This window comes from Electrona antarctica (assembly GCF_951216825.1).
Source record: "Electrona antarctica genome assembly, chromosome: 20".
NCBI lineage: Eukaryota > Metazoa > Chordata > Actinopteri > Myctophiformes > Myctophidae > Electrona > Electrona antarctica.
Window position 1 is genome coordinate 17,820,801 of NC_136801.1, and position 24,483 is coordinate 17,845,283.

At 42.9% G+C, this 24,483-nt stretch overlaps 1 protein-coding gene across 2 annotated transcripts in view; it reads right to left on the reverse strand.

Annotated features, from left to right (window-relative positions):
- Positions 1–8,997: 8,997 nt before the first annotated feature.
- Positions 8,998–24,483, reverse strand: part of LOC306913466 (enhancer of polycomb homolog 1-like) — a 37,882-nt gene continuing 22,396 nt past the window's right edge. For both annotated transcript variants that reach the window (XM_079490134.1, XM_079490133.1), the window contains 7 exons: positions 23,677–23,766; positions 23,024–23,175; positions 22,085–22,530; positions 12,177–12,286; positions 11,034–11,175; positions 10,464–10,899; positions 8,998–9,252 (listed from right to left, as the gene is read on the reverse strand). In XM_079490134.1, the coding sequence (XP_079346260.1) occupies positions 9,180–9,252; positions 10,464–10,899; positions 11,034–11,175; positions 12,177–12,286; positions 22,085–22,530; positions 23,024–23,175; positions 23,677–23,766 (1,449 nt within the window). In that variant the 3' untranslated portion in view covers positions 8,998–9,179. The remainder of the gene's footprint in view (positions 9,253–10,463; positions 10,900–11,033; positions 11,176–12,176; positions 12,287–22,084; positions 22,531–23,023; positions 23,176–23,676; positions 23,767–24,483) is intronic.

Genomic DNA, 24,483 nt, shown 5'->3' on the forward strand with positions numbered 1-24,483 from the left:
GGACGGACACACACACACACGGACGGAGTGCAAAACATACTCTCTCCCCATGCCTTCGGCCTGGTGGAGACAAACATACTCTCTCCCCATGCCTTCGGCCTGGTGGAGACAATTAGTGACTAAATCCAGCATTATATAGCCTACTACTCATGTTCATTAACATGCTATTTTCCTATCAAATAATACAAAACAAATAAATAATAGCAAGTGTCATTAGAAAAATGACAGGTGTCGTCAGAAGAAGAATGCAGAGTCTTGATTATGATACAATCATAATCGATAAAACAGCTACAAGGGGAAACATTGGCTAATTCTATTCAAAAGGCCTGATACCAAATATTCCTATAGCTCCAGATATACTGCAAGGAGTGGAGGTGGAATAACTGTAACTGGAAGTGTAACAATGTACATATCATGTCAATAAATTATACCTGGGCTTTACAGTATTAAAAACATGTAGAAGAGAACAATAATACTGCTGGCTCTATAAAATCTAGCTGCTAGACGGTAAGCTCTACAATGTCAAAGAAAAGGTTTTAACATTAAGGCCTCGGGGGCACGGTTAGAATACATCTATTAAGCATCTCTTTTCATTTCAAAAGCAAACTATCATAGCCAGGAACCTAACTTCACTAAAAGGTTCTCCCTACTCATTTCCATTGCCAGGTGTCTTCAATCAACATTCAACATGTCCAACAAACAAGAACATCATTTGTTGAATTTGTTTGTGAAGCACCGATTGTTTTCTGCTTTGCATGTATGTGGTTTGCAAAGCTGCTCTTTGTTGACAGTCAATGAAAATGATAATCAGTTTCCTATTATAATAAACCTCATTGAGGTTTGGTTTTTAAGATAACATAAGCGATAGATAAGATACGAGGTTTAATAACATGTCTGCTTCACATTAAAAAGTCCAATCGAAAATCATCTCATCTTTCTCCGGTGGCAAAACAAATCCCAAATCTATGTCTCATTCCGCTCTCATTGTTGACATAATGCCAAGGTGAGGCCTCGCTGCCTAGCAACCAGACGTAATTCCAATCCTCTTCACGTCTGTCCATCTGTCTGTCTGTCATAGATTCTCCTCGCTGTCGGTGTGTGTGAGTGGAGTAGTTAGAGTTGGTGGTGTGCAGTGGTGTAAATAAACATTTACTTGAATAAAAGTACAAAAGTATATGCATCACAACATAAAGTACCAAAAGTAAATTACCATTACGTAGCATATCCCAGTTATAAAATGTAGATTGGCTATTTTCAAACAGCCAGTTAATGCATGGGCAATGATCTAACTCTATAAAGTAACTACTAGTAACTCAAGATTTCTAATTGTAATGGAGTAAAAGTACAATATTTGCCTCCGAGATGTAGTGGAGTGGAAGTAAAAGCATTTCAAATTGGAAATGCTCCAGTAAAGTAAAAGTATCTCAAAATTGTAGCCTACTTAAGTTCAGTACTTGAGTAAATGTAGTGTCTATAGTTACTTTTCACCGCTGAGAGTGATTGAAGCATCAGCACTTCACTTATGTGCTCAATGTCCTCAAATACCATCTGAACAGTGACAGTGTGTGTGGAGTAGTTGGAGCCGGTGGCATGTGTGTTTGTGCGTATGCCTAGGATGTTGGTGCAGAGTGTGTGTGTGTGTGTCTGTGTGTGATGATCTCTTTATGGTTCATGATTGAAGCAAGGTGGCTTTGTGTGCCGACATGGTTGTTTGAATCAATACTCTCTCCACCACACTAATCACGCACACACATTCACACACGACATGATCCACTGAAGTGCTCTGTTCCAGCTGAGCTCAATTACCCCCCCCAATACACGCACGCACGAAATGCTACACATTACCACCAATTATCATTGGCCGTTAGTAAGGCAGTGTGCAGTCCACATAATAAAATAGTCCTATCCATAGTCCTCCGCCAGTGGGCTATTATACATATTCTCCATGTGTCTGTAATACTGTGCACACGCACAAATGAGAGCATATCACACGTTGTCACAATGTCACATTATACAACTCCTCTCCTAGCTTCGATGGTGTCAGGTTCTTAATAAACATTTTCCAGACTTATTAAATAACTAACCCTTTGTTGCAGGCTTTGGTGCTATAATGTCTGCCACCATTTGTTCTGCCGGGGCAATATGCCAAGCTCATCTTCTCCCTCATTACAGTTGACATAATAAAACAATATTTGATGCCAACATGTTTGCAGTGCACCTCTTGTCTGCTGAGAGGGCTCCTGTGTGGTTGCATTCAATGTCATATACTCAGCCTCACAAAACAAGTGAATAATGAATGCTACAGAAGGTTGCTTTCCATTCAATTTCCATTAAATCAATGGACCCTGTTTGTTTACATTCACAGGTCATTCATGGATTGCATTTTTATAGTGCTATTCTAAGCACTAAAAGCACTTTAGAATGGTAAATGCATTCATACATTGGGAGGTGAAGCGGCAAACAGTCTACGCCAGCGTCCTCACTCCCCACATTCACACACCAATGGTTGCAAGCTAACACCGACCGACTCATTGGAGGCAATGTGCGGTTCAGTGCCTTGCCCAAGGACACTTCGACATGTGGACAGGAGGAGTCGGGATCGATTGGACAACCTGCTCTACCTCCTGATCCTATACAGCTCACCCCGCTTAGAGCATGACCACAGGTTCAAACACTCCCCCTTTGTACTCCTTATCGCATCCCTCTCTTTCCTGTTTCAACCCAGTCTGAAACCTGGGGTCGACCACACCACACTGTGAAAGAAAGAACCATCTGTCTCGTGCTATGTTAACATTCCCCATTTCCCCCCCAAAAAGAATAGCCCATGAAGAACCTCAAAATAGTAAAAGTGCTGAGGGGCCTCTCCATCACATTAACATTATGTTGTGAAAACGACGTGAATGTGAGCCATCACAGCAATTAATATGTGAATGCACTGAGGTCCTTTTAAGGAGTGCCGATCTGGACAGGAAATGGAGGCGAGCCAAGGGGCCCGTCTCACTCATTGACATTCCCCACACTCGTCATCTTCTATCACCACCACTAGGGCAAGGCCATCAGAGAGGCAGAGACGGATTCCTCGGTTTTCTCATTTTAACATATTTTAATCAACACGGCAGCTCATTTCTGACACCGGATGAAGCCAGAGAAAAGATATGAAGTGTGTGTAGTGGAGGACCGAATAAGAATACAACTATAGGTGCCCGGTAATCAGTGTAACACTGATTGACTGGTTAAGTGAAACGTTTGGAGTACAGTAAGTCTCAAAACTAATCCTGCCATTGACTGGGCATGGCTTTGTTGTGTTCGTGCACATGTGCATACATGCAAGGATGCAAGGATTGCATGCAAAGGAACACCTGCACAGACATGCGTAAAAACAATCCAAAGTTTCTCATCATGCCATGACAAAACACACAGTAGGCCTGCAAGTCAATCTACTTTGCAAGGGTTCATTATGGCATATACCGGTAATTTCAGATAAGACTCGACCAAGGTTTTCTCCTTGGCTGCATCTCCTCTTCCTCTCTGGTCTTATCTCTCTCTTTGTATGAGAACATTGTCTTGTCCTGCCTTGTGTGCCTCCCTCCCGATCTCATTTCATAACATTGTTTCCATGCTCTAGCTTCCAAGGTCTGCCGTGGCCTACTTGGCAAGTAAAGTCACCCCCACAACACTATAACAGTGTTACTCAACGTCAGGTTCGGAGACCACCACCAGGGACCCAAATGGACCCTTACAAGGCTTACAGGTCTGTAACTCTGAGAGTGTACACATGGAACCATATACTTTCAGACTTCAATTAACACTGATAACCGTACAGTGTAGATTGGGGTCCTAGAGATGAAAAATATCTGGTATCAATGCCAGGCCTGGCTTAATGCAGGCTTTAGGGGCTTTAGTGGGGGTACAAGACTGGACTATTGCAAGTAACAGCACCAAAACATGTTTTTTGGGGCTGCTGAGGTAGTGATAGTACAGTGGCAAAATGCATTCGGAGCAACAATCACCCCGCTGGTGAAGGGACGTGAACACTTAGAGCCGGTACCACAACTGGTTAGTGGTTATCTAGCCCTGCCTAATTCACATAAAGCCGGGAGTCCTTGAAATGGCAAAGTTTGAGAATCACTGGTCTATAACACATGAGACATATAATGGAGAGATAGGCATTTTAAAGAGCAGTAGGAGAGGGATGGAGGGAGCGAGAGGAAGAAGTAAGATGGGACGGGAGATAAAGGGCTAATTTAATACATTGATTGCTAAAAATAACAGATTTTCAAGCAAAAACATGATGCACCATTGACGACATTTGACAGAGTAGTTTTCTCTGCCATGCAACAAAGTATAATATAAGCATATATTAAGGTGTAACAGCGCTGGCCGCCCATCCAATCACAGCCCTGACCAGGACATTTAATCCAGTGGTGGTCAACAGCTGCAGCTCATTTAACAAGCAGCCCACTTTCAGCCATGCCTTTTTATTTCCACCCGTTGCTCTACTCTGAATGCTTATACTGAGACAGGCTGTCACCAGAAACCAAAGGGGGGACAGCTGGAGACTGCCTCTGGCTGAGGTGGCGTCAGTGGAAGCCCTTGGTGTAATTTAACCATCTGAGCTGCGAAGCGACCCTGTTCCTCAGCATTTAAAATGTATTATTTTTGCATCTAGTACCGAGTAGCCTACATTGGTAACAATAAAAGTACATAAAGTCACAGACACAGAGATCTGATTGTCGAGTATTGCAAAACTATAATAATAACAGTACATATGCCACTACATTCGTGGTGATGAAAACAGAAGCACCTCTGGGACATACACACAGGAAGTGAGCCTGTAATGAGTACCTTTAACTCATGGTTATCTATTTATCCTACAAGTCATATCTAGAAAAGTGCTATAAAAATGATTAGTCTTTAACACTTACATTGTGATTTGTGTGGCATCATTAGCAAACTCCACATTCAGTAACTAAGGATCGGACAAGGAGGCCATGCCATTAGTAGGTCATCTTGTTTTTCTAACACTTATGACCCCCCCGGTTTTCTTTCTTCAGCTGTTCTGCAATGCCATTCCTCGGAACTCGCACAAAAAACATTTTGATGCAAACATGCCGTTGTCCCACACTCACACAAACAAAACATTAATACGGTTACCAATTCACATTTAATGCCCTGGGCTTTATTGTCATCATTTTGTGAGAGTTCTGTCACATTTTCTCTTTTCTGTATTTTTTTTGTAAGTCTTTTCAGCCTCCAGGTGGGACAAGTAAACGTCATCATGGATATATCCTGCCATTGGACTGGGCATTCAGATTCTGACACAGCACTGTAGCCCTACTATGTAGGGCTGTCTTTGTGCCCGACTCTTCACAGAAGAGAATACATTTAATTCCCAAAGGAAGGCACCCAATAGAGGCCTGACGCGGAATATTCAACAAATGGTTACCAACACCAAACCTTAGCTTACGTCATTGTTGCCTGATACAGACCTGAAAACGAGGGCTGCAATTCTCAGCTACCTTCCAAGTGATCATAATATTTATTACTTATCAATACTTTAATAAAAGAGAAGCATTTATTTCTGGATATCTTTGTTATATAAAACAAATCATTGGGAAATGGCCAATTTAGAAGCTCATTTGTCGCAAAAGCCACACGTTTTTGAAGAAAATACTTAATATAGCAGATGTAAAAGTCATTTTTTATTCAAATATTCTTTAAAATAATCGATTAAATAAATTAGTTCGATTAACTGTTGGACCCTAACTTGTAATGTTGGTTTTTCATTTTTGAACCTTTGAAGAGAGGAGGCGGCTGCAACATTACAACCAAGTGTTTCGACCATGGCAGTGTTAGCTGGCCGATACGACTTTGAATCCATTTGAAGTGATTTTTTCACTATTTTATACCCCACCACTAGAACAACTAGAATACAAGGTGAAGTGGTTATCAGACTAATCAATCTGGTCCATTTGTTGACATACGAAAATAATTTGGTTAGAAGTGGGTTATTGGTTTTAAATATTGTTTTTGATACATTTTCGTTGTGTCAGCCGTCATCATTGGTAACCCATCTCCAAGCATTCCGATGCAGGCCTCTATACTTGTGGTTTTTGGCCTTGCAGCCGACTGGAGAATCTAATTTTTTTTCCAAAATGAAAAACTAAAATAAAAATATAATGCAAAAAAATAAAAACAAGACGAAAAAGGGAAGAGGTGGAAAAACACATTCCATGCTCCTCCCATATCATTAACGTTTTTTTCTTTCACAAAAACTGGAATGATACATAAAAACAGCAATCACTGCCTCTCACCTCCCTTTTTCAACCTCTGCATGATCCAAGTAACGAAAGAATGAACATCTTTCAAACACGACAAGCTTACAATCATTATTTTTTTAACCACAAGAACAAGAGAAAATACAAAAATAACTTTTTTTCCCCGTTTTGTTTTACAAAAGTGTGTCGTGTGTGGGGTTTAAAAAAATAAACAATGGCGTGCTCCCGTCGCATGAAAAATTGGGAAGCTCCCCCCTCCTTAAAAAGACAAACCAAAAACACAATTAAAACGATAATACAAAAGCAGCATTGATATTTTCTTTTATCAAAAATAAAACGAGAACAGAAAGAAATAGTGCTTTGAGTCAGAAGCGACTGAGTGCTTCTGGGAATAGACTTCATCCGTGTTTTGATGGACAACATCGCCCTACAAATGCAAAGAGCAGTGAACAGTATAACGAAGGTCAAAGGTCAAAGAGCAGTGAACAGTATAACGAAGGTCAAAGCACTAAATGCTACTTCATCACTTAGCCTATTTAGACCCGAGGACGCGGACCATGTGTCACCTTATAGCAGATCTACAAGCGCACTTGTAGATCTGCTATTTTTGAAAAATCGTGAAAAATGTGTTTAATTCTTTGAATATATATATTCTTTCACAGCAAACGTTCTTTGCTTCTGGGGGTCCCCTGGAACAATATATGTTCAGAAGGGAGTCGGCGGCCAAATACAAATAATTTTTGGGGGTCCTTTTTTGACATGAAATAGTTTGAGCACCACTGATATAGAAACAGGTTTTTCTGAAAACTGTCAAGATTAAGAAGACATTTGTAGAATCTGGTCTCAGTGCTAAATGGGTTGAACTCCATCCACCTCTATACCACTAGTACAGTGGTAAATAAGTACATGTACTCAAGTAATGCACTGAAGTACCATTATGAGATGTTTTTGTGTTACTTTACTGGAGTATTTTTAATGTTACTTCTACTCCACTGCTCTGAGACAAATATTGTACTTTTTACTCCACTATAATTATTTGAAAACTTTAGTTACTAGTTACTTTGTAGATTTCGATTACTACAAAACATACATTAACCATTTCAGACCCTTTCAAACTCGAGACACGTGAGCTTGTAGAGCTTGCTATTCTCCAAAGATTTTAATACATTTTATTCATATAACTTGTGAAATGGGACAGTCTGCATAATGAGTACTTTTACTTTTGTAATACTTTACTCAAATAAATTCCGGGGAATTTCTACAATGCAGTGCATAATTTGGATTTTCTCTTAGGTGGTTCCTGGCACAAAACATTTTCAGATGGGGGTCTGCGGCCAAATACTTTGGGGGTCCTCGACATGGAAACGTTTTGAGAGCTACTGATTTAGAAGGCCTTTGTAGTTATCGGCATCAGGCCTTAATGGGTTAAAAGTATGGTCCATTTTATACTTCATCATACACCAGTGTATCGCAAAAATAGCTAAATCAGCTGATCGACAGCTGCTAAGATCTGCCTTTTTCCCAAAGTTGTGTTTTTCATTTTTGAAAACTTTATTTTTTTTAATATTGGATTAAATTAATTCGTTTGATAAACAGATGTGAAGTGCTTAAATGCTCACTTGATCCTTTGCTTTGTAGGGCAGAATGCAACAGGGTGATACCCAGGAAGAGAGGCGAGCCCCCCCACAACGCACACTCCTCCAGAGAACAAGACCACCACGACTCCAATCCTGGATGGATGTCACCGCTGGTTTACTTTCTACATGATTTCATACATACACACACACACACACGCACACGCACACGCACACAGGGAATAATCTCACGTAGCCAGACCACTATTCCACAGTTCGTCTGGAACTATACACCTTCCAAAAGCCGAGAAAGGAAGCCATCGTTGGTTTGCCACTTACGCTTACGAAAATATATATTAAAATATATATATAATTTTTTTGATTTTCCATTTCTGATATGCAGCAAACTATGTGGGCTTTGATTATTTTGATTCATATTTAGGATAAATTTGCGTGACTGTAAAGACAAAACGGAGAGGATGCGTTGCATCCGATTCATCCCCGGATAACTTTCAGCTCCAGACTGTATGACGGAAGCATTTGAAAATTGTGGGCGGCAACAGTCTGGCTCGCGAGACTATGTAGGTGATGGTTGCAGTGTTGGCATGTTTTTCTGTGTGGCGGTGGGGGCTGTATTGTGTTCTCCGTGTAGATGTTAACCACAACCTATCATTTACTACAGCACAGGAACCCATGAAGGTACAGTGTACAAAGAAAACAAAAACAAAACCAACAAAAATAATATGAACAAGTGTAAACACAGCACAATAAATAGATAAAAAACCAGCAGGCTCCGCACCATGCATGTGATAAAAAAACAATTCCCTATTAAAAAAAAAAAAAAAACAGAAAAAAACTCACAGCTCTCACTCTCCATAAGTTACTGGTTTCTTCTTTAAAGTTTGACTCCCAAGTGCAAAACATCACAAATGGACAGGTCTGGATTCAAGTAACCTATATACAAGGCAGGGCTGGGGGGGGGGGGGGAATTACAAATATGTAGCCACTGTACAGATTCTTAAGAACTTTAGCCTTTTTTTCCCTCTTCATAATTTACAGATTTCAATCTTTTTTATATATATATTATTTTTACTTTTGAGTAATGGAAAAAACAAAAAAAAACAAAGAGGGAAAAAAGACAAAACCCTCAAAATAAAGATGCCAAAACAAGATGGGAGAGATGAGAAGTGGAACAGAGTCCCCAGGGGGGTGTTAATGTGGAGACTAGCTGTCTGTCCGTGTGGAGTCCTGCTGTCCCTTTGCTCTTCCTTTTTTTGTGCATTTCTGTGGGGACGATGCACAGCACCTGAAGAGGGGAGGGCTGTCACTACGTCACCTCCATGGCCACTGTGTTGTCTGCTATACTGTTGAGTGACGGCGTGTCTTGGTCGTGGTTATCCCTGTGGGGGGGATTAAAAAAAAATGGGACTTAGGCCGGACGTCGAAATTAAAAATAATTATACATTCAAAGATTTGAGGCACATTTTCACGATTTTTCAAAAATAGCAGACCTACAAGTTAGTATGAGCTTGTAGATCTGCTATTTTTCAATAGCTAAAGTATAACGTAATGCTTTAAAACACCAAAAGGGGTTCCCGCCCAAAATGGGTTAACCTTTGCTTATTCATATTTTGTAAATAAGATAGTATTTTACTTTATTGAACTACTTAAAGGGCCATTTCACCGCTGGAGGAAACTGCAATCACTCAATGTTAATAGTATTCGTAGTAGATAACAGGAGCACAACTTGAAATTTGCACTCTATGGCCCTTTAACAACTCAATTAAAACAGAGTATAATGCCCATAATAGGGACGCCAGGTCAATATAATCGGTCGGGGTCTCGTATCACACATTCACGTATAATGTTTTCAATTATCCTAGCCATTTCACAAATCACCCACTCCCTCTGACTGTTAGTGAAACACACAAGGCGTAAATCTTATTGGTTATTCCTAGACCAACCAGAAGCTCACCTCCTGCCCGTGGATGTAAACCAGCCATTAACCCATTAAAATCGGAAAAGCATGTGTCATTATTTAACCACTTTAACCATATTTTTTACTTTGGTTATTAAAAAATAGCAGATATACAAGCTTTATGTCTTGTAGCGTATGGGCTTTTAGATCTGCAGTTATTTTTAAAGCATGAACATTTTAGCAGTGTGTTAATATATACATATTTTAAAGTGAACATTTTTAACTCAAACACTTTGCGTCTGGGGTCCCTGGAACAAAATATTTTGAGATGGGGGGGTGGTCCACAGGCATCATTTTGGGGGTCCTTGACATGAAAAGGTTTGAGCAGTTTTTCAGAAAACTATTAGGATTTAAGAAGACTTTGAATCGGCCTCGGCACTTAACCCATTTTGACCCGAGATCAGATTCTAAAAATGTCTTCTACATCCTGACAGTTTTCTGAAAAAGCTATGTTTCTATGTCAGTCGTTCTTCGATTTTTCAAAAATAGCAGACCTACAAGCTCATAGCGTGCCACTCGGTGGCGCGCTATGAGCTTGTAGATCTGCTATTTTTCAATAGCTAAAGCATAACATAATGCTATACCAAAAGTTCCCGCCCAAAATGGGTTAATGGGCTAAGTAACTTCTCTCACCTGGAGCCCATGTCCATGACCGGCGCAGCGACGACCTTGGGCATCTGGAGGTTGTGGGACGTGGCCAGCTTTAAGGCAGAGGCCGGCACGCTGCCCAGGGCCCGCGGGAGGTGGTGGTGGCGGCCGGCCAGGCCGGTGACAGACGGCATGCTCAAGCGGAGGTTGTTCCCGATCAGGACCTGAGTGGCGGCGGAGGCTGCCGCGGGGTTGCTGCAGCCCAGGAGCCCCAGCGCCGCGGCGCTGGAGTTGTGTGTGACGGTGGAGAGGGACGTAGGGGTGGCGACGGTGCTGTGGAAAGGAGGGGCCGAGTGGGAGGAGGGCTGGAGGAAGGTCGGGGTCGAAGTGGTGGTGGTTGTCGTCGATTGATTGTTGTGGTGGTGGTGGTGGTGGTGAGGGGCCAGGGTGGGACTGGGAAGGTGTAGGCCTTTGAAGACACCTGTAGGACGGTTTGATTTACCATTAAGGTTACCTGTGCAGCATTGGAATATTATGATAAACTGATTGATTAAAGTGCTATTGTGCATACAAATACACAAAAAAAGCACAGAGGTTGGCTGCAGCCCAACTGACCTGTGGGCGACAAGACCCCGTTAATTCCACCGGCCAACACCAGCTCCTCCTTGGCATTGAAGGCCAACAGCTGGTCTGTGTTGACAAGCGCCGACGCGGCAAACTGGGCACTTGCCTGGTCCAACGTTGTAGACACCAGAGCCTGCAGGGAGAGGGAACGGAAGTCACATATAGATAATAGTAATACTGCACTCCGATTGCTCAAGTCATGAAATTGAAACCTGATGAACAGAGCATATTTTATGCCAAGCAGGAATTGAGTCAAGAGTCACTCTAATGGGTTCAGGAGAATAAGGCAGAACCCCATTTTCCACTGATGGGTACGATTCCTGAAATGGACTCGTCACTACGATATTTGGCTCATTGCTGCTCGTGTTTTGGCATGATTATGACTGCATGCTAGGAGGAGAAGACTGAACATGCTTACAAGAGCAGCCTGTTGAGCAACAGCTTTGAGATCACTCCACAGGATCAGTCTTCACGCCCATACCATCCCTCTTCTCCATTCTCACTATTACTCTACTACGCACTACGTCTCCTTTGTTTAAACACAGCCCAATAGTGGGAGATTAACACTGGCCATCCGCCAAATAAATGTGATTTGCGGCTTCTATGTGCGTTAAGCCGTTCACTCAAGACATTGTGACCGGCAATTGATCAGTTGCTATTCTGTTCTACAAGGTTTCTGGCTGGTAAAACAACTGGCAGCGCACTGGTTTAGCAAAAGGACAAGACTGAATGATACATTTCGGGTAATGACTTTATTCCAAAAAAGTACATGGAGTGCACGCTTCAACGAGACTCTTTGTGGGCAGCTGTAGAGTTGCTGGCCAATATTGAGATATATATATATATATATATATATATATATATATATATATATATAGGCTTAATTGCGACAGCAAGTCGCATTTACTATGACATCAGGGATCTCCATCCCTGATAACGTCACGACACCTGGGATTATTTGGGGGCATTCCCATGTATGGGGATAATGAGTGACTGGCGGGAATTCCCATGTATGGGGATATTGAGTGACTGACGGGAAATGTATGATTTCATAGGAAATGCGACCTGTGGTCGCAATAAGTCCGCTGAACGACTGTATTCCAGGCTAGGTTTGTGTGTCCATCCTTTACCAACCTGTATGTTGGTGCTGTTGGCCTGCTGTTGCTGTTGGAACTGCTCCAGCTGCTGTTTCTGCATCAGGGCCAGCTGCTCTTGGTGCTGTTGATACTGCTCTGCCGTGAACACTGTGGGCAAATACAGGTGATGGATGAAAAATTAAAACCCCTTTCTCTGGTGTTAACACACAGCACAAGCCCTGCAACATGGATAGTTGATGGCAGCATTAACCACATAATTAACCCTCAAGCTTGTAGATCTGCCATTTTCAAACAAACTTTGACAAAAATATATTTGACCTGCTCAAAAACGTGCAAGTACCGCCTCTGAAACAATTGTTGGTTGCTGGCTTGTTGACAATTCCGACTTGCGTTTTTCTTTTTGTGTGTATGTCGTCCTAAGTGTGTGTCTTGCTTGTAATGTGCACGTAATTATGTCAGAAATCTTAACAATATTGAAAGAGACCTGCTCAAAATAAGGACACCAGGTTGAAAGTGGTTAACTATTGTCCATAGGACCATAGCACACAGGAATTTATACTTTTGTATCGCTTCCTAAGAAGTACACTATTATGGACTATTTATAATAGTCTGGTGCTATGACTGAATCTCAGTTCTGCATTTCACAGCTTTTCCTTTATGACTAATGTGCATTTGTCAATATATTGTGCAGCGCTATCAGACACTGAGCAGGCAGGATCACAGACTAAACTAAATCCACACTACTATTCCGCAGGGTAGACGTTATGCAACACCAGAATAGTACAATAACAGAGCACTGACAGACCTCAATAATGTCTGATCTGAACCAGTATATAGGAGACTGCAATAAAATATAGCTCCAGGCTGAACTTGAACTCAATCTTTCTCAATCTCTTAGATCCATTACAACCTTATGTCGCGTCAGGGTTTCTCTACATTCACATCTTGATACAACTTGTATGCTTCTAAATTGACTAAGTTGTAGGGGTATGTCGTACACCGATGCATTTGTACTAGGCATGTAACGATTCACTCAACTCACGATACGATTCGTATCACGATACGATTTTTCACGATATTAAAAATATATATTTTTTAAAGAAAAATTACCGTTTTTTAAATTTTATATAATTTATCTTCCCCCCTGAGATGTTTTATTTAACTACATTGCAAAAGTAGCAGCATTACTTTTGACAGTGCAGAAACACACATAGCTCCCCTCTACAGTGCTCTACTACTGAAAGTGACTATCATTGCTCTCCAAAAGCACTTGAATGTGATGGAATATGACTAAAGCTCACATTTCACATCACACACTAGCCTCCCCTTTTTTTTTTTTTTTTTTTTTTAAATCGATTTTTTTATTTCAATGAATCGATTCGAATCGATTCATATCGTCTGGATTAATATCGATATATCGTTACATGCCTAATTTGTACTGTACACTCGTTTCTTTTCTGCTGTTTTACAGGTGATGGCGGGGTGGGGTGGTTGGTGCGGTGCGTGGGAGAGGGCGAGCACGCCATCTGTGTATGAATGCATCTGTATACTTTTATTGTATGAATCTACTGTATGACCCCAATGTTATGGGAGCTCCTTGAAAATGAGACGCTGCATTTCAAGGGGCTATTGTTCCCTTCAATAAAATTTGAAATCTGAACTAGTATAAACATGGAACAAGAATGATGAGAAACCAATACTATATACTACTGCTTTGACCAGTATTCGCCATTTGAAAAACGGGCATTTTTGGAGAATACAAATAGAATATGAAAATGAAACAGAACATTAGGTAGACTAGGCTACTTTAACAACAGAAGCATTAACAATCCAGGGAATGACACTAAGGTCTCGGAGGCACTTGCCCGTCGGTCATTTGGGCAAAAAAGTAAATTGTCCATTATAAAATGACAGGCACAATTTTAGTAATTTAACACTTTACATTTTTAAGTGTAGCAACAGTGAAAACAGCATATTATAGGTAAACAGTGCTCTTAATATACATTCTACAGACCAGAAGACTTGTGTTGCGTCCCCTCCCAAACGAGCACTTCCCTCATCGGGCAACCTGAATGCAAACTCTACAGGCTGAAAAGTTTTATTGACCTGCCAGGGGCAGGTAGGCAACCATTAGTGTCAACTCCTGCAATCCATCTTGAAATGAGAAAGGGATTGTCAAACTAGTAAGCCTAGCCTAGAACTTAAAACAAATCCATCATGTGACTGGAGTCCATAAATCATGATTACATTTCACACAGATTTATGCTGATACAATTCACCTATAGCTAAGACCCGGCCTCTCCCAATTCACCTATAGCTAAGACCCGGCCTCTCCCAATTCACCTATAGCTAAGACCCGGCCTCTCCCAATTCACCTATAGCTAAGACCCGGCCTCTCCCACTTAGACACTCCCAATTGGACACTTCCAGCCGGGCTCATTCATTCCAATGTAAATATCATGGATTTTACACATTAAATACTGGCTCATTTTTCGAACCAGACCTTCAAAATCTCTTCCAAATCCATCAACAAGGCCTGACATATGCACTGGGAAAATATGTGCGTGGCATTTCGCTTTTAAAACAATGTTTTATCATATAGGACAACTATTGGTGGAGGTTTGTCTAACCCATGTCATGCTGTGATTGGACCATAGCAGTTTGGGGAGGGGCTTAGCTATAGGTCAATTGCAATCTAGGTGGAGAAGTGACTGACCAACACTCACCCACCCCTCAATCAACATGGAGTGACTGACCAATAAGGTTGGCCATCGTCTGGCCCAAAATCGCCGACTTCACGGGTCACGCATTGGGTTGTGATGAGACACGAGACAGCAGTGTGCATTCTGGTGTGACTGTATATTATTAAACTGCATGGGTCCGGAGCTGTCCGGACTCCGGAGCGTAAACAACATGTAGGGTACAGTACATTAGCCTCCCTCGGCCCCAGCCAGGCAGCCAGCCCAGAGTGAGAGTGTGTGAGCGGTGCGCTGTTCCCCCGTTCCCCGACCCCGCTGGGACTCTGGGAGCATACCATTAAAACGAGAGGAGGGGGTTTCCACTTTCCCACCAGACTTTGCTGGCCCAAATTGATTCGCATTTTGCTCACACTTGCCTAATAAAAATAATGGGCGATTGGACTCGTTAAATCACGATTGACGATAGATTCGTATCTGACCAACACTCACCCACCCCTCAATCAACATGAAGTGACTGACCAACACTCACCCACCCCTCAATCAACATGAAGTGACTGACCAACACTCACCCACCCCTCCATCAACACCCATCGTTTAGGTGACATTGAGCAAGGCACCTTATGGGACGGAAAGACCGATTTTTGCAATTTATAGACGATTACCCACATTCAGAGACGCAAACTCTCTCACACACACACCATACAACAGCACCACTCCTCCCAATTCACAGTAGCCTACTCTGCTCTGATTTTATCTTCTTCTCTCCTCAACTCTTAACACAATAGTACAATAGTTTGCGTGTGATTGAATACGAGGGCTGGTATAGAAGGAAATGAGGGGTACATTTTTGTATACATTATAAATGTATATATTGTTTTGTTAAGTAAACACAGGGCAAAGTCCGTTCGGCAGTAGCCGGTAAACTGCCGCCAACAACCGTGGCGGTGCCGACATGCGTTGTGCCGTGCTTGCGGTTAAGGTTAGGGTAAGTGTTTGGGTTAGGTTAGGGTAAGGGTTAGGTTAGGCGCCTGCCGCGGCTCATGCCGCTGCCGACATGCGTTGCACCGTGTTTGCGGTTATGGTTAGGATTAGTGTCCTGCCGCGTGAAACACTACCGCCTGCCGCGGGTGTGCCGCGGCTGCTGCCGGAAAATGCACTTGCTGTCCCTCCATTTATTTATATATATGTATATATGTATGTAGGATATATGTATCCTGTATGAGGTCTCCATCTTGATGAGACATGGAGACTCATGTTACTGAACAAACACTCTTAACGAAAATCACTTGCGCTACCTTTAACTAGGTTCCGATCTCTTTTTTAATTACAAAAAAATAAATAATCACACCCCGGAAGTTCCAGACCCACAGGACCACGGGCAGGGTGCCGGCCCGGTTCCGGCAAGCCGCCCCACGTGCGAAACGGTAGAGAAATGACAGTTACCGTGTGGGGGTCCCTCTACTGTACTGTACTGGCACACCCGAAATCATCATATATACAGTTAATGTGCGCGTGTGTGTGTGTTAGGTGGTGAAAAACAGCCATGCTGTTTTCGTGCTCAGACCCAGGCACCCAGCCACACACATAGCTCCGTAAGGGAGTGGTTGTACAACTCAACTATATTCTTCTCTTCGCTAGTACTGTGATGTTTCTTGAAAAGTCATACACAGTACAATCCAAGGCACAAAGACAGAGTAGGGGCGGCCCTAGTACTCCTAAGTCCTTTACAGCAGGGGGACTTCAACGTCAACATTTTTTTTTTTTTTAGATCTTTAGACTTTACAGTATGAAAACAGAGGAAGGCACAGAAGATGAACAAGAAATATGGCCCGTATTTGCACCTGAGCGCAGGTCAATGGAACTTATGATTATGTGGTTGGCACATTAACTTTTAAAGCAACCAGGGTATTCTGGTGTGCTAAAGAAAACCCTGAAGTGAAAGCTGACAAACCAGTTAAAGTCTGCACAGGTCAGAGGGGACACAGCACCACCAAAATCAAGACTTGATACAACATAGCCGACGGAGAACTTACTACTGTGTTTGTTTCATATAGCACCCACAGGGCCCGTTGAGTCATGTTGACCCCAGAATGGCTATTCGAGGGCCTGTCTACTTTGTGTTGGTTCTGTGCATGTCTTCAACCAATTATAATCACTAAGAGTTAGCATTTCTTTCATATAAAGGTTGAATATTATTCTGTGCAATTATATTAATGTTTTCTCTCCGACTATGGGAAACTTGTCAAGGTCTTTGCGCACAGATAGCGGTGAGTCCTCCCTGCATTCTTCTTCCTCTCTCCTCATTCTCCCCCTCAACCCCTTTGCCTGCCTGCCTGTCTCTCTCTCTGTGAGTGGGTTGAACTGGGGGACAATGTAATACTTGTGTCCTGCTTTCTCATGTTATGTTCCTTGAAGATCCTGCCATGAGCACATCTGTCAATTAACATCAGTGTATACGTGTAATAAATGTCACTTTGAATCACTTGAGACAGCTTTTGCAATACTTATTCCTCAACCGTTATAGTGTACAAATTAGCCACGTCAATTGGTGTCAGAAGTTTGGGAATCCTGCGTATTGAGTTTCTACACAATGCAATTCACCAGAACTAAACTTGGTCCAGACTGGAGGGCATGGATTTGGGTTAGCAAATAGTTACGTTTGAAGCAACTTTGACAGGAGGTTAGGTCTGATCAATTACATTTCAAAGAGATGAGAACATCATCCAAGATTCAGAGGCAGTGATGTAAATAGGTTTTCAATGTAATGGGTCCCGGGATGCACAGGTGGTCATTCGAATGAGTCCCAAAAAATTCTTATGAGTCCCAAAAAAAATCACACCTGTGTGAAGTGAGTGGTGCAACTCCGTGAGGGGGTTCGCGGGGGGGGGGGGAGTTCCAGACCCCCAGGAATGCGCCCAGGGGGCCGGGCCGGTTCCGGCGTGCCGCGCCGCGTCCGAAACGGTTGAGAAATGACAGAGTTACCGTGTGGCGGTCCCTCTACTGTACCCTCTACTGTACTGTAATGTATTGGCACCCCCCGAAAGCATCATATATCCAGTTAATACGTGCGTGTGTGTTTGTGTGTGCGTTAGGTTGCGCACAGATGGTGAAAAACAACCATGCTATTGTTGTGCTCATACCCAGACACACACATAGCTCCGTAAGGGAGTGGTTGCACCACTCAAAAATAATAATAAAACATTTTTTATTTTTTATTAAAAAAATATATATATTAAAATATCAAATAGGCCTACAGTATATGTTTTTATGTAGGCTAGTAGTATTAGCAAGCACAACTCAGTAAGAAATACTAATAGTGGCAACAGTGGATTTAACATAGCTTAATATACCAATCAAAAGTTGTTTGCAGTTGCAATTATTGTACTTAGCCAAAATGCAAATAGGCTTGCCATTGTGGATGTAAAATAATTTATTTGGAAAATTGGAACTTAGAAGTCACTTGAGTCCCTGTCTACAGGGAAGAATGGCCTGCCCTACACAGTACACACGCATACACACAAGACAAGAGGCGTTTATACAGCTGCCATTAATAGTGCCGTTGATTGCCAAGTCAAGTCAAGTCAGGGACCAGGGTCAGGGTCAACGAGGCTCGTTAACCAGCCGATTCATATTTGCGTTGAAAGCGCATCCACCGCATAGAGTATATAGGGGATCCACCGAGCTCAAAGCATGTTGGAGTGACAAGCTAGCGGAGCAACACACTAAAATCGGTCGTGGATTTATTTTGGCCGGTCAATTTGAGATGAAAAGGTTAGTACAAGCAGACCTGTATATGTATAACTATCAATATTATTCCAGAGTGGTCCAAGAAATACGTTTAAGACGATCGAGGGCTCATCATGTCGTGTCTCTCTCTCTCTGTGTGTGTGTGTGTGTGTGGGGGGGGGGGGACGGGGACGGGGGGGGGGGGGACGGGGGACAGTGACAGTGTGTAACCGAAAGAGTGCTAGACTTCCACGTAGAACAGTGTGTGACCGAAAGAGTGCTAGACTTCCACGTAGAACAGTGTGTGACCGAGAGAGTGCCATAGTCTTCAGTGCAGCCAGTATAAAGTTGCGTCCTATGGATGCAGAGGCTTTTGGTTGAATGCGTCCCATAACTATAAAGTGCGTTTTGGGACGCAAAACGCACCCTATTTACATCACTGCAGAGGGATACCCCAAGTCTTTCTTTCGCGCCACACACACACAAGAGTTGTAAGCAGACAAATCACAGCGAACTATCAGCCTGTTTAACACCCTGTCAAAGCATCTCCAAGTCCCCTCCCACTTTGCCAGGGTCCTTTTTATTGATTTTACCTCTGCTTTCAACAGCATGCAGATACACACCCTTCTGCAGAGACTCATTGACATAGGGGTAAATGGAGGTATTATCCATCTTGTCAGAGACTTCCTTTCTGACCGTCCTCAACAGGTCCGTGTTAATGATACTCTGTCCGACATCACTGTGCTTAACACCGGTGCTCCGCAGGGGACTATCTTATCCCCCTTACTTTTCTCCTTATATACAAATTAATTCCAGTTAGACCAGGATACGTTTCATTTGTTCAAATATGCAGATGATATGGCCCTGGTTGCCTTACTGAGGAAGGGGGACACAGCGGGGGAGGAAGCATACAGAGTACATGTGTCATCTCTTCAGAACTGGTGCAATAAAAGCTCCTTAGGGATCAATGTGACAAAAACAAAATAACTTGTCATTCATGAAAAGGAACCTGTGCAGTCCATTACAATATTGGTGGACAAATAGTGGAAGTAGTAGACAATTTTAAATACTTAGGCACATATATTGACAGCAAACTCAATTTCAGTGAAAATACTGACCAGATTTTTAAAACTTGTAACTACTACGCAAGCTCAACTCCTTTAGAGTGAGCAAGCATATCATGTAAACAGTCTATAAAAACCTGATGGAGGGAATCTTGACTTTTAACATGGCAATATGGTATGGCAATCTTAATGTAAAAGGAAGAAGCAAGCTGCAGCGAATAGTGAACCTAGCCTCAAAAATCATTGGGAAGAGACAGAAACAATTAAGCTGTATCTACAAGGAGGTACTTCGTAAAAAAGCTGTCAAGATAGCAAACAACCCCTCTCATCCACTCTGCAGGGAGTTCGAACTACTTCCCTCTGGTAGACGGTACAAAGTACCAAAAGCTAACCGTAACATTTAAAAAAATTCCTTCATCCCAAATGCCATTAAGGCACTAAAGGATACCATGTCTCGCTAGATTTGTTGTTTTTCCAATGTATTTGCCACTGTTGTCCTGCACTTTTTGCCATGAGAAAATAATTGTGTAAGTGTTGTTGCTGTTGTTGAGACCGAAGACAAATTTCCACACATGGACAATAAATTAAACTAACTAAATATCAGAAACTGATTCAGAGCCTGCGTCTCGTCTGCGACATCCTGAACCTCTGCTCTCCATCCTGGATGGCATTCTTTTAATATTCAGAGCACTCCGTTAGCAGCCAGCACTACTGACTCAGTTGTGCACCTCTCATATCTATTTATACAAGACCGTTTCTAAGTCTCCCTCAAGCTGAGAGAGCGAGTGCAGGCATTAATGTATTCTAGTAACGAAAGTGGGTCTGAAAGCAAAGGGCTCATTTGATTTACCACCATACGTGTGTGTGTGTGTGCGCGCCTCAGTCTGTAGCAGAGAAATGAACCTTTGAAATGCCTCATCAGAATGCAATACAAAAAGGCAGACGTTGGCCAAACAACAGTAGAGGTTGGCGTTAAAAGCAAATTGTTCCCCCCACACACGCACCCACACCCACACACACACACACACACACACACACACACACACACACACACACACACACACACACACACACACACACACACACACACACACACACACACACACACACACACACACACACACACACAATGGCACCTTACATAATTTCATGCATGGAGACATTTTCCAATTATGTTGGTTCCTCTACACACCATGCAGTCTATAAAGGTTACTCACAATTTGGCTTTCACACTAATATAAGAGCTGGGGGGGGGGGGGGGGGGGGTGGGTGTTCGTTTGACTACTCTAATGAACTGCCAGACTCTCACCTTAGAGGCAGTACCCTGCTGCTGCCTCAATATGATGGACTGCTCAATGTCTACACACTGCTTCACAAAGCCAATACCTTAATGCACAGTGGAATTTAAAGCTTTAGGTCCAGTTTGCCTGTAGATGGTGCAGATCTTACATGCTTCTTCATTGCAGCTATTTGTCTCCACCAGGCCGAAGGCATGGGGAGAGAGTATGTTTTGCACTCCGTCCGTGTGTGTGTGTGTCCGTCCGTGTGTCCGTGTGTCCTTCCGTCCGTCCGTTACCAGCTAATCTCCGGCACCGTTAACCCGGTCGATGCCAAACTTTGCACACACGCTCCCTGGATGCCAACGATGAACCTCTGCCCCACATTTTCCAGAACGGCCTGTTATAGCGCCACCATGAGGCAGCTTTTCACATGTTTTACCTAAAACTGCACCGATCTGCGTGAAACGTTGCATGCACACTCCCTAGAGGCCAAGGACAAACCGTTGACCTGCATTTTCCGCATCTGCCTTTTATAGCGCCACCAGGAGGCCGACTTTTGTAAAACACATTTTTTGATATTACTCCTCCAGATTCTGTCCAAAAATATCACAAATCGTTACACACTATCTCTATGGTCATGTGCTCAAGTCGGATCTGTCCGATATTTCATATTCCATCCTAATTGGCTATAATTAGCTTTCACAGTTTGCAAGATTGCCCCGTTTTGAACAAAAGCCTCAAATCAGGAACGCAGCATGAAATTTACGTGAAATCTTTCACACATTTTCTTACTAGGCTGAGGAATATATCCCACCCTTTTCACATTGGCCTGTTATAGCGCCACCAACAGGTTGATTTTTGCAAAACACATTTTTGGAACAAAATGCCTCAAAAACATGTTTATATTAATCCTAAACAATTTGCCAAACATCTCACACAGTCCTATCCTCCTGGTGGAGACCTGTGCCCAGAAGGGCACTTTTTCTAGTTTACCATGTTTTGAAACCAACTTATAGTTATCGCCTTTGTATGCATGGGTGATGGTGGTGAGCAGCCACTGTCCATACCAACATTTCCTTCTTATAGTTTCCTCAGTCTCCTCTGTCTTATTTACATGCATTTGTGTTGCCTGCAAAAGGACATGATTTATACAAATGAAGATCAGGATTAACTCACAGTTAACAGGGGTGGGTGGCGGTCCGGCACGATTCTGGTTATTTGCTCCCCCAGAGGCCTGGTTCCGGGCCATCCCCGACCGGCCAAAACCCCTAAATCCTCTAGCCCCCGATTCCCCTCCACCCAGGGGGTGATGAGAGAGTGTCCGTGGTCTAAAGTGCCTCCAGCGGCACGTTTTAATGTTCAACAGAATCTGACCGAGGTCCACGGATGCCGCCGCCGAAGAGTTGGAAGGGGGACGCAGGGTGCCGGCTGGGTCCGAGGTATTTGTTTCTGAGGTACTGGCGTTGGGGTTTCGGAGCTGACAGCTTGGAGCGGGTACAGGTGACGACGACCAGGAGGAGGAGGAGGAGGCAGCGGTCAGTTGTTCGGGCTCGGGTTCCGGGTCTGAGTCTAAACTGTGAAAGATGCCATCCAGTTCTGTGTGAGCCCGGTCCAGCAGGACCCTGCAAGAAAAGAACACAAGCGTCATTATAGATAGTTAACGTCTTCCCTGTACTTGTGCTGGTGAAGTGGTCAAGATGTTTTCTCTACGGAATCAGATCTCACTGGATCCTTGCTTTATGGTACATCTACGTACACAACATTGTTAGATATTGTCAATAAAGAAGAGTGGCCTACCTAGATCTTCTATTGAAACATTGGCTGGCAATAGCTAATGTCTGGAGGTTGTACACTTGTTTAACACAGAGTTAAAGTAGATCAATTCAACCATCACAATTCCTTAGGTGGATTTTAACGTGTGGCTAATGTACCGAGAGGACGCATCCTGATATGGACAGGGCAATGGTAGCAGTCAACACAAAGTTCTCAAACCATTAACCTGCTTGCATCTGAAGATTATTCTTCATGGTGACAAATGAAAATGGGCGTGTGAATGGGAGGGGAAAGCTGTGAGGGCATCAAACGCGAGAGTTGCCATGCAACACACTCACTCACCGGCCCCCCCTGCCCACACGGCGACGCGCCAGTCCCACACAGCGTCTCGGCGACATCAACGACGTCAGACAGTAGCGGAAGCGGCGGTCGCCTGTGCCGCCCTCCGACGGACAGACCCAGGGCCAGCTGCCTCCGCTCTGGTCCGCACGACACTGGAGAGAGAGGAAGATCAGTAAAACCAGGGAGAGGAAAGGAAAAGTTGAAAAGCCAGAAGAGGCCAGAAAGCATAGGAAAATCAGGAGAGAAATATTGAGAATTAAGAGTAGGAAAGGAAAGAAAGCAGAAAACAAACTGTAGACATTTGTTAGAACACATTAGAATTTAAAAGAACAAAAGAGCAGGCAGGAGGATAAACTAGATAGGAAATCACAGTGAAAGAAGGGAGAAGTGAAAACACAACAGAAAAACATACACACAAACAAATGTATATTGGAATGTGTATTGATAGTATTATAAGTATTGTAAGAAAGAAGGGAAATGAGATTAAATAAATACAGGGGATGTCTCCGGTTACTGCCATTGATTTGAGGATCAGAGGGTGTTGGGAGTAATGAGGCAGGCCAGCCAGTCTGGTCAGGCAAGCGACCTGGGGTTCTATAAATAGACGTGTGTGTGTGTGTGTGTGTGTGTGCGTCTCTCACAAATGCACTCACAGCGTAGTACTGACAGCCTGCCTTCCTCCTGAACGCGTAGCAGCCGTCTGGGTCATTCTCCTCCTCTGCCTCCGACGAACCTGAATGGATCTAATAAAAAGGAGGAACATAACATGTTGAGTGGTGGTTTTCACTCTAGCTGTCAAAATGAGTAAGGAAAACACTAGCTGGCTGGATAACCAACTACATTGCAGGACCAATGCAAAGACTCCGGTCCGTCATATTAAGATGGATTTATGATTTGTTAACAGTCGGTTGTAGACCCTTTTGCCCAGCGGTTCTAGCCAATACATTGAACTTAGATTTCCCCAGGTGTTTCGGTAGGTGGAGATCTCTGATTGTCCAATCAATAAATTAGCATCTACAGGAATTGAGACCAGTCCAATCACAACAAAGATCCGATGGCCTGTAATAGCATATTTCAGCAAATTGAGATGAAATGACTGCTGACAGAGCTCAGCCCAGTCAAAATGCTTCATTTGTGCTGTGAATGGACCTAAATTAAATTATGTCACAATACATAAAGAGTATAATCTTGTTCATACTATTTTGAGAAAACCCAGCCTCTGTGAAAATCTCATTCGACTCATTCAGAATGCATCTGCTATAGTTTTAACAGTATAAGAAAGAAGTAGTATCATCAAATATAGGTCCTCGTCTTCAACCCATTAAAGCAATTTTAGAAAGTTGTTGAAAATCTTGAACGTCTGAGAATTACTGATATAGAAGGTATTTGTAGAATCGGTCTCAGGTCTTAATGGGTTAAACTACTCTGGGATTTAGCGCCAAAAACCCATCTGATTCTAT